Here is a 13,121-nt window from a genome sequence, read left to right on the forward strand (position 1 = left end):
GGTTGTGATACATGTATGTAAGCCTTTTAGTAGAAAAAAAAAAAAAAAAAAATCTTACCATCATAAAGAGATTTTCCAAAATTAAATTTATAAACTGATTTTATATTATACATTAAATCTCATTTATAATATATCAACATTTATAAAATATTGTTTTCACGGAATTAAATTTTTTCTAATAGTAAATATTGTTTTCACGTGATATGCAAGTCATTGTCACTCTAAGGTACCGGAAAAGATGAGGGATTTGAATCTTGTAACGGTTTGACTTTCTCCTTCGCATCAAATTTATTTCCCTTTCTTTCCCTCCCCTGTATTTGTTTAGTCAAAAATTATATTCATTGTTTTCGCATCACACTTATAATTTTTTTTTTTTTTTAATAAATGTGTGGTATAAAAATTATGAGAAAAAAAACTCTTATTTAGTGCATTGGCCTTGAAGCTAAATTACTTTTAAGCTATGTTTGGATGTTGATTTAAATTGAGTTGAGATGAGTTGATTTTTTTATGAATAGTAGTAAGTTGAGATGGTAGAGTGAGTTTTGTACGTCCACCTAATATGAGTTTATATATATTTATGAAAAGTTAAAAAAAATTATGGGTCATACGTATAGAAGTGTTGAGTTGAAAAAAGTTATGGATTACATATATAAAGATGTTTTGAATTGAGTGATATTTAATTATTTAGAAGTTATGTGTTTGAATATTGGAATAGGTCTGAAACAGAATCTAACTAAGATGAACTGAACTCATTTAAGGATCCAAACGAAACCTTACACTCTTAATTAAGATTTAAGATACTTTTTTGCTTTGGTAATTTGAGGGTAGTTTGTCAAGTTCTAAAATTTTTATTTTAATTGAATAAATTGAATTAAACAAAAACAAAAACTTAAAAGGAAATAAGTGTTACGATAATCAAGTCAAATAAAAGTAACCTTTATGGTAGAATTTTCTCAAGATTAGAAGGATGTTAATGATAATTCCGACTAAAATATTTATTTAACAATATTGCTTCATAAATGAAGTACCTATAAATGGATAAAGATTTTCGGGAACAATTCTCTAAACTCGATGACTTTGAGAAGAAATTATGTAAACATACAACGTGAGTTACAAGGTAACAATAAATGTTCACCATTTGGATTAAAGTTGGAATTATAAGTAGAATTTTATAGCATTACAAGAATCATTTTATCTTTTATCTATTTTAGGGCTTGTTTGAAAATAATTCTCATTCCAAAATTTGCATTTTATCTCATCCCATATATTTTTTAAATACAATTTAAATACAAAAATTTTAAACTAATTATTACAATTTTTTCAAATTTTCAAATTTTCAAATAAAAATAATTCAATTTTTTTAAATCTCAAAACAAAAATAATATTGTAAAACTATATTCTAACAATATTTTAACTTTATAATATTCTTAATTCAACTTTTTATCTCTCTTTTTCCAAAACTAAAAAAAAAAATTCAACTCAAACTTTCTCATTATTATTCATAAAATTTTAATCCAATCTCACTCTCCAAGCCAGCCCGACATCCTAAGAGATACTAGATTTGTTGGACTCATATGAAAAGTAAAAATACTATTAAATGCAATTTTAAAATGTATAAATCTCATAAAAATTAAACCATCATTTAAAAAAAAATTTATCAGTTACTATTTATTACTCTACACTTCATACCTTATAAAAAACACCCTCATATCCTATTAAAAAAATCACAAATATAAATTATGAGAATAAATAATAACTAATGCATAATATTTTTCTTTAAAAAAATATATACGCGACTTGAAATCATTGTAGTTTTAAGTTTAGGCTAGTAACGATCATACATCAAATTTTTCCACGTGATAATTAGTAAAGTAAACAATGGGGTTTGATTTTCGAATAGGTCGTCCCAAATAAAAAGAATAATAATATACACATAATATTATAAGATGAAGATATTTTTATAAAATTATATTATTTTTATAAAATATTTTATAAAAATATCTTTTATTTAAAATATAATTATATAAAATGGTATAGAAAATATTGCGTGTAAATCAAAATACGAGAAACTCTCGGTTTTGGATCATTGGTAATTAATATGCTTTACTTTTAACAGTCAATAATTGGCAAATGATGGTTGGTGCTTTGTAGACTACATACACGTGGTTACTTTTGACATTTGTCATGTTCCGACTGGGGCTGGCATTCCCTCCGACATCAGATTCCGTCAACTGCCACAACCTTTATCCTGCCCACAGTAGTGAGCTTAACAAATTTAAATTTTAGCTAAACAATAGTTAAAGTATAAACTAAATTATAATAATGAGCTAAAAAAATGGATAATAATTTTAATTTCAAATTATATTACTTTTTTTGAAAAAACCAGAATTTCAAATTATATTACTAGTCAAATTTATTAAGTGAAACGGGCTGGCCAAATATTATTTTTGAACTAAAATATTATATTTCTGTTGCTTGCTTCTTCTCCCAGCCACCATGACGACTTTTTGAATATTAATTTTTAAAATAATTTCTATATATATATATATTAAAATCTTAACTACGATTTTCATTTTTGTAACACTTGTTAACTCAACAAATATAATAAAATATACGTCAGAGGTAAAATTCCTATTAATTTTCTAAGTAACAAAAATTTATAAGTAAAATAAATAAAGAATATCCACTAGAATTAAAATAAAAAATTTACAAGAATAAATTATAATTAAAATTAAAATAAATAAACAGTTCAAAATTAATATTTTAATAGAATAATAAAAGATTTGTTGAGTATGTTATTTAATATTGTTGAAAAGTGAGTAGTTAAATTTGTAAAAATAAATTTCTTAATCAAATTTTAACTAAAATTTGTTGAGCCACTATTGTTACTCTTTATATATTTCCTAATATTTTACGCAACTAAAAGAGATGAGAGATTCACATGATATGAGCGAATAAATTTTCACGCCAAACTAAATTGTCGTCTATTTGTCTAAGAGGTTCTGATAATATTCTATGGTCCTTAATGTGATTCTGTTGCCTTTATCTCATTTCCATGTCAATCCATGTTGAGTTTATTTTTTCACACGTGTGAGAGCAAAGTTTTATGAATAATAGTGAAAAATTAATAAAAATATTGAATAATAGTAAAAAATAGTAAAAAATAATGATAAAATAATAAATAGTAGTGGAGTATTCTCAAAATTCTCTAGTACCCAAACGGATTAAAATTTTGATCCATCATTTTTGTAGGATTGGGCCGTTAGTTATCGGTCTGGTCGGTCCATTCGACCAGTGAATGTTTTTTTCTCTTTTTTCTTTTTTTGACAGAAAATTAATACAAAAAATTAATTAAATTAGCAAAATTAAAATTAACTGATATCTTTAACATTTTATATATGGTTAATAATATTAAATAATTTCATTGTATATATGATTAATCGTAATCTATTAGATGAAAATTATATAATTAACTTATACAACTATTACATAAAATAATATTATATATATATTCGGTCGGTCTCGATCAAGTTCAATCTAAAAAAATCGTTGGTTTTTCTGATCCAACGATTTTTCTGATCTAAACCGATAGTTTTACAATCCTATATTTCACCCCAATTTCAATCTTTTTTTGTTCAAAGCTCAAACCCAACCATTGATTCGCTTTGCAAGTGATTTTTCATTTATTGACTTATATAAACAATGGCATCTAAAATTGATATACATGTACGTTAAAAATTACAATTTTAGTGAATTTATTGATCGAAATCTTTTCAATTCTCTATATGTCCAAATTGAATGACCCAATTAGGAGAAAAATACTATTTATTAAATGATTATGCAAGGTCTAGGCTACATAAATCTACATACAAATAACATTAAATATTATGAACCCACGTTATATATTGATCTCTCTTAGTTATATAAATACTCTTTCACGGGGTGAAAAAGTTATAAAATAGCCCTTATTTTTGTGCACGATTGGGTATACCTTACTATTGCCTCAACCTACTTAATGAAAGCAGGCACTTGGAAATTTACATATTAGGACTGTTAATACACTTTCCCAATGGCTAGAATCCGCATGCGAGTTATTGAGTCTAAGGGTGAGTTTGGATGTTGAAGTGAGTTGAGTTGAGTTGAGTTGAGATGATAAAATATTGATAAAATATTATTTTTTAATATTATTATTATTTTGAGATTTGAAAAAGTTGAATTGTTTATTATATTTTGTATTGGAATTTGAAAATGTTGTAATGATGAGTTGAGAGTAGTTTACTAACCAAACGCAGCCTAAGAGTTTTTCTACTCATCATCTTCACATACCACATATGACACATTACACTTATTTTTATTTATTGGTTTTATTATTCTTAAACTAATTGAGTTATTCTACTTATCACCTATGCACTACACATTTGGTAAGAGAAAAAAAAATTAAAAAATAAAAAATTATGTATGATGTGTAATGTGTGAGGATGATGAGTATAATTTTTTTTATTTAATGATTAATGAAATATTTTTTAATAAGTTTGTGAATTTTTTTAAATGATTAAAGTGATTTAAAAAATACTTAAAAAAAATACAAAATAAAAAAAGTGCAAAATGCACTTATTGGTGGGAAGTGTCGGGACACCTCTCGGTGGCCCTAGCAATTCCTTTTTATTTAATACTTGGTTTGTTTCATTTGTTTAGCTGGCCTCTTTATTTAGAGAAATTCTAAATTGAAGCCTTACATTATACACATTCATCTAATTAATATATGATTTATCATTTTTATCATTGTATTTTAATGTTTAATATGTGTATATTTAAATAAAAATAATAAATCATATTTTAATTAAGTAGAAGTATATAGTATAAGTTTACTTGTAATATTTCTCCTTTAGGTATTGTATGCAATCTCATCAAGATGTGCACGCCCAAGAGTGTTTCAGTTTTGCCGGCCTTAATTAATTCTAACTGCTGGCTGGTTTGGATAGTGATATTAGATTAGATAAGATGATTTTAAATGAGTAAAATAAAATATTATTTTAATATTATTATTGATTTGAGATTTGAAAATGTTGAATTGTTTATTATATTTTGTGTGAAAATTTAAAAAAATTAAAATGATGAGACAAGACGAAACCATCTCTATATCCAAACAGCCCAGCTGGTCTTATCCCTCTCTGGTTGTTTCCTAAGATTACACTTGTCGGTCCCTGGTCATCTAAGCCAGGCTGGGTATGTTAAAGTATACTCGATTTGCCTTTTAATCAGTACAAATCATAGCCAGACCAATTCATAGATGAATAATACTTCTTTAATTCTGTATCTATTTCGCTAATCAATATATAGCATCACATGGGTACAACGCTAATAGAGGTAGAAACTAGAAAGGGCAAAGGGGGTAACCAAAGAGTTGTAAGAATACAATGTGCCCAGCAAAATTTGATAACTTGTGTACTTTTATGAGGAACAATAGGGTTAAATTAAAATATCAAGACCAACAGCTAAAGCTCAATTATAGAGAGAAGTAATACTAAAATCAAATCAAACTGCAGAAACTTCTTTCGCTGAGATATGTAAATGGCAAACACAACTACCACAATCCTATGCGGCGTTAAATTACAGGTTTAGTTACTTGTTAAGCCCTGTACAAAAATTTTTCTTTCAAGAAGATTACATTAGCATAGGTGTACTAAAAGGAGAATCTAGCAACTTCTTCATCTTCATCCTCATCTATAACATCTTCCTCCTCGGTAAATCTCTCAAAGTCGTCGTCATCATCATCTTCCTCTTCTAGTTTTTCATCTTCCTCATCCATCATGGTTTCTCTCCTGCCTTCTTTGTCCTTCAGACCAGTGCTCAAGACAACGGTTTCTCCCCTAGATTGTTCCATATCCTTCCTTAATTTATCCATGTTTTCCTTCCTGCGCTCTTCCTCCAACCGCTGCTTCTCTGCCCGTCTCTTGTCAAGATCAGCCCTATACAAAGAAGAAGAGCATCAAAATTAGTAGGGATTTTATTGTTTACACGAAGTATCAAGAGAGCAATAGCATCCTCACTCAATAAAACTAGAGTGGAGGAAAAAAGGGGGATCATTTATCAAGTTCGAGCAATACCTATAGGTTTCCATGTATTCCTCAGCACTTGCTTCAATGGCCTTGAAGAAGGCCTCCATTCCAGCACCAGAGACAGCCGATACTCCAACAGAACGTAAATTCTTGTAGAACTCATCTAGCACAAGGCAAAGGCTCTGACTTAAAGTCGATGTGTATGACTGATCTGAACTTACTGCTGTTTGAAATGCCTCAAAGTCTTCCATCCACTGCATGCATATCAGCATCCAAGACCAGGATATGAATACATAACAAATCCTTAAGTTAAACATACAACAACGGGAATGGAGAAATTTTCAAAGTCCCATACACAGGGTGATAAACAGCTGTGTCCAGAGAGTCCGATTTTGACCGTCATATCAAAATATTGGTTTAAAAAAAGGCAAAAGGAAGAGAATCCAAATTGAATTTTCAGAAAAGAAGATAAGTGGAGAGAAGAGAGGATGTTTATTTTCTCTCTATTTTCCCCATTTGGCCTTGAAGAGAAAGTAGCAAAAATATTTAAAATAACTAACGACCAGCTTAAGTATTTTAAGATAACCTTGACACCAGAATCAAACTAACAAAAATTTCACATTACAAGAATAACATTATCTCATTTAACAGTTGATGCTTCTTTGTTGATAATTTATGACGTCTTTGTCTTTTTCTTTTTCGATTGGTGATAATTTCTGACATATCTTATATTGCTGAACCTTTGAAAATGCAAAGCTCCCACTTCTTAAGAATAAAATTTAAAGCATAGAATAGGCAAATCTTATTCAGGTACCTAGCCTGTTTGTTGTGTTTATAGGCTAAATCTGGGTTAACTCTTTTTTTTTTCCTTGTTTGATAAGTTAAATTTAGGTTAACCCAGGGATTAAATTTAGATTACTCAAAGAAATGCAAAAAGTGATCAATTAAAATGATACCTCCAAGGCAAATTGATGTTGAGCCACATCAGTCTTGTTGAATGCCAGCACAACAGGCAACCTTGTCTTGTAAAGTATACTACAAGCATATAGCATATTGCTCATGAAAGTCACTGGGCTTGACGAACGAGGTGTATCGACTACATAAGTGATAACAGTAGGGAAGGTTGAAGCAAAAGCTTCTGTAATGATAGCACCAGAAGCCGACCAAGTGAATATTTCAATCTGTCCAGGAGTATCTACAAGAACATAATCAAGCTGATCTGCTCGGCTCTCTATAACAGAAACAACCTGGTATTGGAAATTACAACAATTATTATAGATATAAACACTTGGTGAGATATAAAGATGAGAATAAATAAGACAACAAAAATTGAAGCCAGAGCATCAACCAACTCAAAAATAAGCTGATCCTACTGCTACATAGTATCCATAGTTTTTTTTTTTTATTAGTAAACATAATTTTATTGATCACAAGAATAGGCAAAAACCCAGGTATATGGGACATATACAAGAGCGTCGCCTTAGCGTGCTAGTTCAATGCTACATAGTATCCATAGTTAAAAAGAGCTTGGCATATGCAAGCACAGTGATGGATACCATACCATATGTTTTCTTTTCTTTTTTTTTTAATTTTTTTTTATGACGGGGGAACCACCCCATGGCAGAACCCTTAAGACTCACCCATGAAACCTAAACCCCCGGGGAGACTAGCACAGCAACCCACCGCCATGGCCTCCCACTTAAATCGCAGTTTGATCCCAGGGGAAATCGAACCTGTGACACTGGGCTCATGCACACAAGTTCGCCCTTATCACTTGGGCTACCCACGGGTGAGTACCATATGTGTAGTCTATATGATTAAACCAGCCAAATCCAATCTAACCATTTATCCTGGGATCTTTATAATTGCAATACTCCAAAAGGGACACTGAAAAATGGGTGCAAAACCACCCATTCAAGAGGTCACAGTGACGTGGCCTCATCAACAGCAGAGGTGAAGCTGGATGGGATAAGTGATGTCAGAATTCGTAGATTTTTCATGGGTAATCTTTACCTCATCAAACTTTGTAGCAAACAAGTTAAGTGATGTCAGAATTCCACCATTAGGTCCTAGATTGAACTGCTTCATCACTTCCTTGTACTTCACAGTGTCTCTTATATCAATGTTAGCACCGTATGGGAGAGTCATCACAGCAGGGTCAAGGTTCAACACATAACCCCGGATGTTTGAAGCCTGGGTGTGGCAAACCAGCCGATGAAGAAACGTTGTTTTTCCACTCCCTACGCATACGCAAAACATATCTTTAAAGAATTATCTCCCAAATACTAACATAATCAAATATTTTTAAAAGCCCAGCCACAAATAGACAAAACATAGCAAATGAACTTTCAAACAAATTTACTACGATTCTACTACATTACCTGCCATTCCTACAACAATAATGATAACTGGTTTCTTCTTGAAGTTGGCCGGTGAAGTTCCAGCTTGCCCAGATGATGAACCCTCAATATGCAGCTTATCCATTGACTTATTAAGCTCCTCCGTCTCCTTACCCTCTGCCTTTGATGGAGAATCAAACAATAATAAATGATGTACACAATTCAAAATAACAAAATTAAGCTCAAAATCTGAATAGGGTTAGTCAGAACAAGCAACAAAAAAGGTGTGGAGCCCCGAAAACAACAATTTTGAGGGTGTATATAGTAGATGCTTCTGTAATTTGGAGCCAGTGCAAAGAAACCCTAAACTCGATATTAAAAATTCTTTAAACTCGATATTAAAAATTCTTAACCTCATTGCAAATAAAACATATGAAAATGAAATACTCAGAAATCAGAATGCAATCAGCAAACATAGAGATAGACAAAATATTCAAAATAGCAATACAGAGGGGGAGAGAGAGAGAGCACATTACTTGAGTGCTTGAAGAGTCCTTGGATTCCTCTTGCATTGAAGCGCCTCCTTCGTTCGATGCCTTGATGTTCAGATTGTGGAAATCAGAATCAATGTCCATTTTGCACGAAACTGCAATATGATATCCACCAACAATAGAAATCAGATTCTGGGCTTTCTTTTACTTCTTGTTTTAGTTGGGGGCAATCAGAAGGAAAACTAGTTTGGACAGAAGATTTGGGGTTTAGAGAGAGAAGAGAGACCCACAGAGGAAGTAGCAGAGAGATGGATCACTGGCTTGCGTCTGACCGTCGAAAGGTCGGGACTTTAGTAGGGTTTCTTTGTTCTGAACCCGCGTTTCCACGGTCTACACGCATGCGGTTTTTTTTTTTTTTTTTTAAATTTTTTTTTTATTTTTTATAAGCAACTTATTGATGAAAGAGGGATGCTAGGCATCAACCTAACAGCCGCGGCACACCTAACGTAATTTTTTTTTTTATTTTTTTCAACCCTCAATATACGGATGTGCAGCGGCTATAGGCTGATACATATATTTTTCCTTGATAAAAATAAACCATAGCATCGATTATAAAAGAAAATTATTTATCCAATAGATATGAGCGAATGTTTTCCACTGTAAAAATCTAACAGACATTTAGGAAATGTATGAAAATGAGATAACATACAATTTTGTGATAATAATAAAATGATTTATTAATAGTGGTAAGATAGTTTCAATTAAATATTTATTGAGTTTTAGAAAATAAAATAAAAAAGTTAAATAAAAATTATTTTTAAAATATAATTTTTATTTTAAAATTTGAAAAGGTTGATTTTTTTTTTTGTTTAAAAATTTGAAGAAATCGTAATTATTAGTTTGAAAATGTTGTAATAATTAATTTGAAAGTGTTTTTGTTAGAATGATGTTTGGAAAAGAAATAGATGAGATGAAATGAAAATTATTTCCAAACATTTCCTTTGAAATGCATATCATCTACACGTTTGTTTACTTGACAAGATTACTCTTCACAGTTTACACACAGTCACCCACCATATAACATTTAATATTAAGCCTTCAAAAGTTATTAATGAGATGAACCAAGCACTTTTACAGTCCTATACCGTTGAGGAAGTGAAAGAAGCCGTATTGCAGATACAACCAATGAAGGCACCGGGCCTAGTTGGGGTGTCGCTGCTTTTTTTTCAAAAATATTTTCAAATAGTTGGAAAAAAGGTTAGTCAAACAGTATTGTCTATTCTTCATCAAGGTATGGTTCCTTTAGAGTTGAATGAAACTTTTATTATCCTCATCCCAAAGAAAAATAAGTTTGAAAAATATCAAGAGTTTCGAACTATTAGTCTATGTAATGTGATCTATAAGATAATTGCTAAGATGGTTGTAAATAGGCTGAAATTTCTTTTGCCAGATATTATTTCTCTTAGCCAATATGTGTTTATACTAGAGATAATTATTACTAATAATATTCTTCTTGCATATGAGGTTGTTCATTCTATAAAATGGAGAATGGGGGAAAAATGTGGAGTTATGTCGATTAAATTGAATATGAGTATGGCTTATTATAGGGTGGAGTGACAATTCATTGAACACGTGTTGCTAAAATTGGGGTTTAATTAATGGTGAGTCTTCTTCATCCTTTGTACCCTCAAGGGAATAAGACAATGAGATCTTTTGTCACCCTACTTATTTGTTCTATGTGCGGAAGGATTATTTGTTCTTATTCAAGATGTTGTCAATAGGAAGAGACTTATGTGGATCAAAGTTTGTAATGTCGTACTAGTAATTAGCCATTTATTTTTTGTTGACGATAATTTCTTGTTTTGCAAAATAATTGTTGCTGAAAATGAAACTATTACGGAGTTGTTACAAGTTTATGAAGATGCCTTTGGATAACAATTAAAACAAAACAAAATTATTGATTAGCACAAATGCTGGCATAGAAGAAGTTCAAGCTATCGAGTACATTTGGCATGTCAATTATATTCAAGCACATGATCGTTATTTGGTATTGCCATCTTTTGTGGGGTGTTCCAAATCAGTAACTTTTCAAGATTTAAAGTTTCGTATTTGGAATAAACTACAATGATGAAAAGAAAAGCTATTATCGCAAGCTGGTAGAAAAATATTGATTAAAGCTGTGGTCTAAGCTCTTCCAACATTTAGGTTTCGTTTGGTAAGTAAATTCATTTCGATTCATCATTACAATTTTTTCAAATCCCAACACAAAATATAATAAACAATTCAACTTTTTCAAATTCTGAAATAATGATAATATTAAAAAATAATATTGTAACAATATTTTATCAACTCAGTTCAACATCCAAACGTAGCCTTACTATGAGTTGTTTCAAACTATCCAAATTGTTGTGTAAAGTGGTCGAACATATGTTTGCTAGATTTTGGTGGGATGAAAGAGGATTTAAACGAAAGATGCATTGAGTTAGTTGGAATGATGTGTGTTTCTAAATTGAACAGAGCTTTGGGATTCAGGATTTGGAATTATTCAATCTTGCACTTCTTGCAAAACAGGGTTGAAGATTGATGACTAATCCTGATTCATTGTTGGCTAAGATGTTTAAAGCCAAGTATTTTCCTAATTCTTCTTTCCTACAATCTGAAATTAGGGGTAATTCTTCTTATGTTTGGAGGAGTTTGTGTACAACAAATAATATTCTAAACAAAAATTGTTATTGGAGAATTGGAAGTGGTAAGAGCATTAATGTCTAGATTGATTGGTGGATTTTAGCAAGGTTAGATCATCTTGGTGCTCAAAGTTATACTTTGTTACTAGCAAATGCAAATGTAAATATGTTAATTGATGCTCACTCCAGAAAGTGGATTGTTGATTTGATACATATAGTTTTTCCATCTCTTTGTGGTTGATTCAATTTGACAAACTCCTTTGCATTTTTTGGTTGTTGATAAGTTTGTTTGGGGGCAAATAAGAGTGGACAGTATATTGTTAAATCTGGTTATCATTTTGGATTGGGGATAAGTACAAATTCTGTCTAGGTTGAAAGAATATAGTCCAGAAGGTGTTCAATCTATTGAAAACATTTGTGGAATTTATCTCCTCCTCCCAAGATTAAAAATTTTGCTTGGAGGGTTAGTAAAGATAACCTTCCAACAAAATTAAACTTAATGAATCGGGGTGTATTGTTAGATTGATTGTGTGGAATTTGTCAAATTCAAATTGAAGATCAAATTCATGCTTTGTGTCTATGCTCCAAGGTAACCCAGATTTGGAATTCTGGATACAGTGAATTATTTCTTTTGTTATCTAATTGTACTTGCTTTGATGAGATAGTGTGAACTCTCATGAAATATGATGTATTTGGTTTCATCTTTTTTTACTATTGCTTGGAGTGTATGGAAATTTAGAAATCAAAGTTTGTTTGAAACAACATGTCAACAACTGATTCACTTAAGCAGTGTTGATTATTGCCTTGAGTATGTGGCAGGTTTCAATTTTATGAAGCATTCTCAATAAGTGTGGAGAAAAGATAAAATCCTTTTAGTGTTGAAAAGTAATGTTGAAATTTGGATTGAAATTAGACCCAAACGAACCGTTTCATGCAACTCAATTTCAATTTTGCTCCCCAGTGGGCTTAAATGGCGTCATTTAGGTCCAATTTTATACTAAACGATGTCGTTTCTTTGATTCTTGAATGAGGTATATTTTTAACTTGTGATTCTTTGATCTTTTTGGCATAAATTAATAAAAAAAATATTTAAATTAGTAAAATTAAAATTAAGTAAATTATTTAATGTGGATTATTTAATTAACTCATTAAAAAATAATTATTTATAATTATATTTATAATGTTAATTATTAATTTGTTACTAACTTAGAGTATGTCAATGTATTATGATAATTGTCAATATATTAAACTTTTTAGTTTTTACATTTTGTATATGATTAATAAATAATTGTATTAGATATTTTACAAAATTTTATCTAATAAATTAGAACTTTAATTAGATGTAGATATTAGTAATTAGTTAATGGTGAATTGGTGATAGGTTAGTTAATTGATATTCATATCATACATTAGTTAATTACATTAATATTTGCAATTGTTTTATACTCATTTACAAGTTGCAACTTAGATATTTTATAAAAAATTATTTAGTAGAAATGTATTTATCAAAAATAATATATATTATAATACTAAATAACTATAGACTAT

At 30.1% G+C, this 13,121-nt stretch overlaps 1 protein-coding gene across 2 annotated transcripts; it reads right to left on the minus strand.

Annotated features, from left to right (window-relative positions):
* Positions 1-5,449: 5,449 nt before the first annotated feature.
* Positions 5,450-9,288, minus strand: LOC108994767 (GPN-loop GTPase QQT2-like). Of its 2 annotated transcripts, XM_018970095.2 has the most exons (7): positions 9,180-9,288; positions 8,935-9,044; positions 8,441-8,579; positions 8,073-8,299; positions 7,016-7,306; positions 6,108-6,313; positions 5,450-5,969 (listed from the first exon to the last, which is right to left on the minus strand). In XM_018970095.2, exons 2-7 carry the CDS (start codon positions 9,031-9,033, stop codon positions 5,684-5,686), a joined length of 1,248 nt encoding a protein of 415 aa, XP_018825640.1. In that variant the 5' UTR covers positions 9,034-9,044; positions 9,180-9,288; the 3' UTR covers positions 5,450-5,683. The 2 variants fall into 2 exon arrangements, with proteins under 2 accessions (XP_018825640.1, XP_018825639.1); XM_018970094.2 differs by having other exon boundaries at positions 8,935-9,277.
* Between the last annotated feature and the right edge of the window lie 3,833 nt (positions 9,289-13,121).

The sequence above is a fragment of the Juglans regia genome, chromosome 12, assembly GCF_001411555.2.
Source record: "Juglans regia cultivar Chandler chromosome 12, Walnut 2.0, whole genome shotgun sequence".
NCBI lineage: Eukaryota > Viridiplantae > Streptophyta > Magnoliopsida > Fagales > Juglandaceae > Juglans > Juglans regia.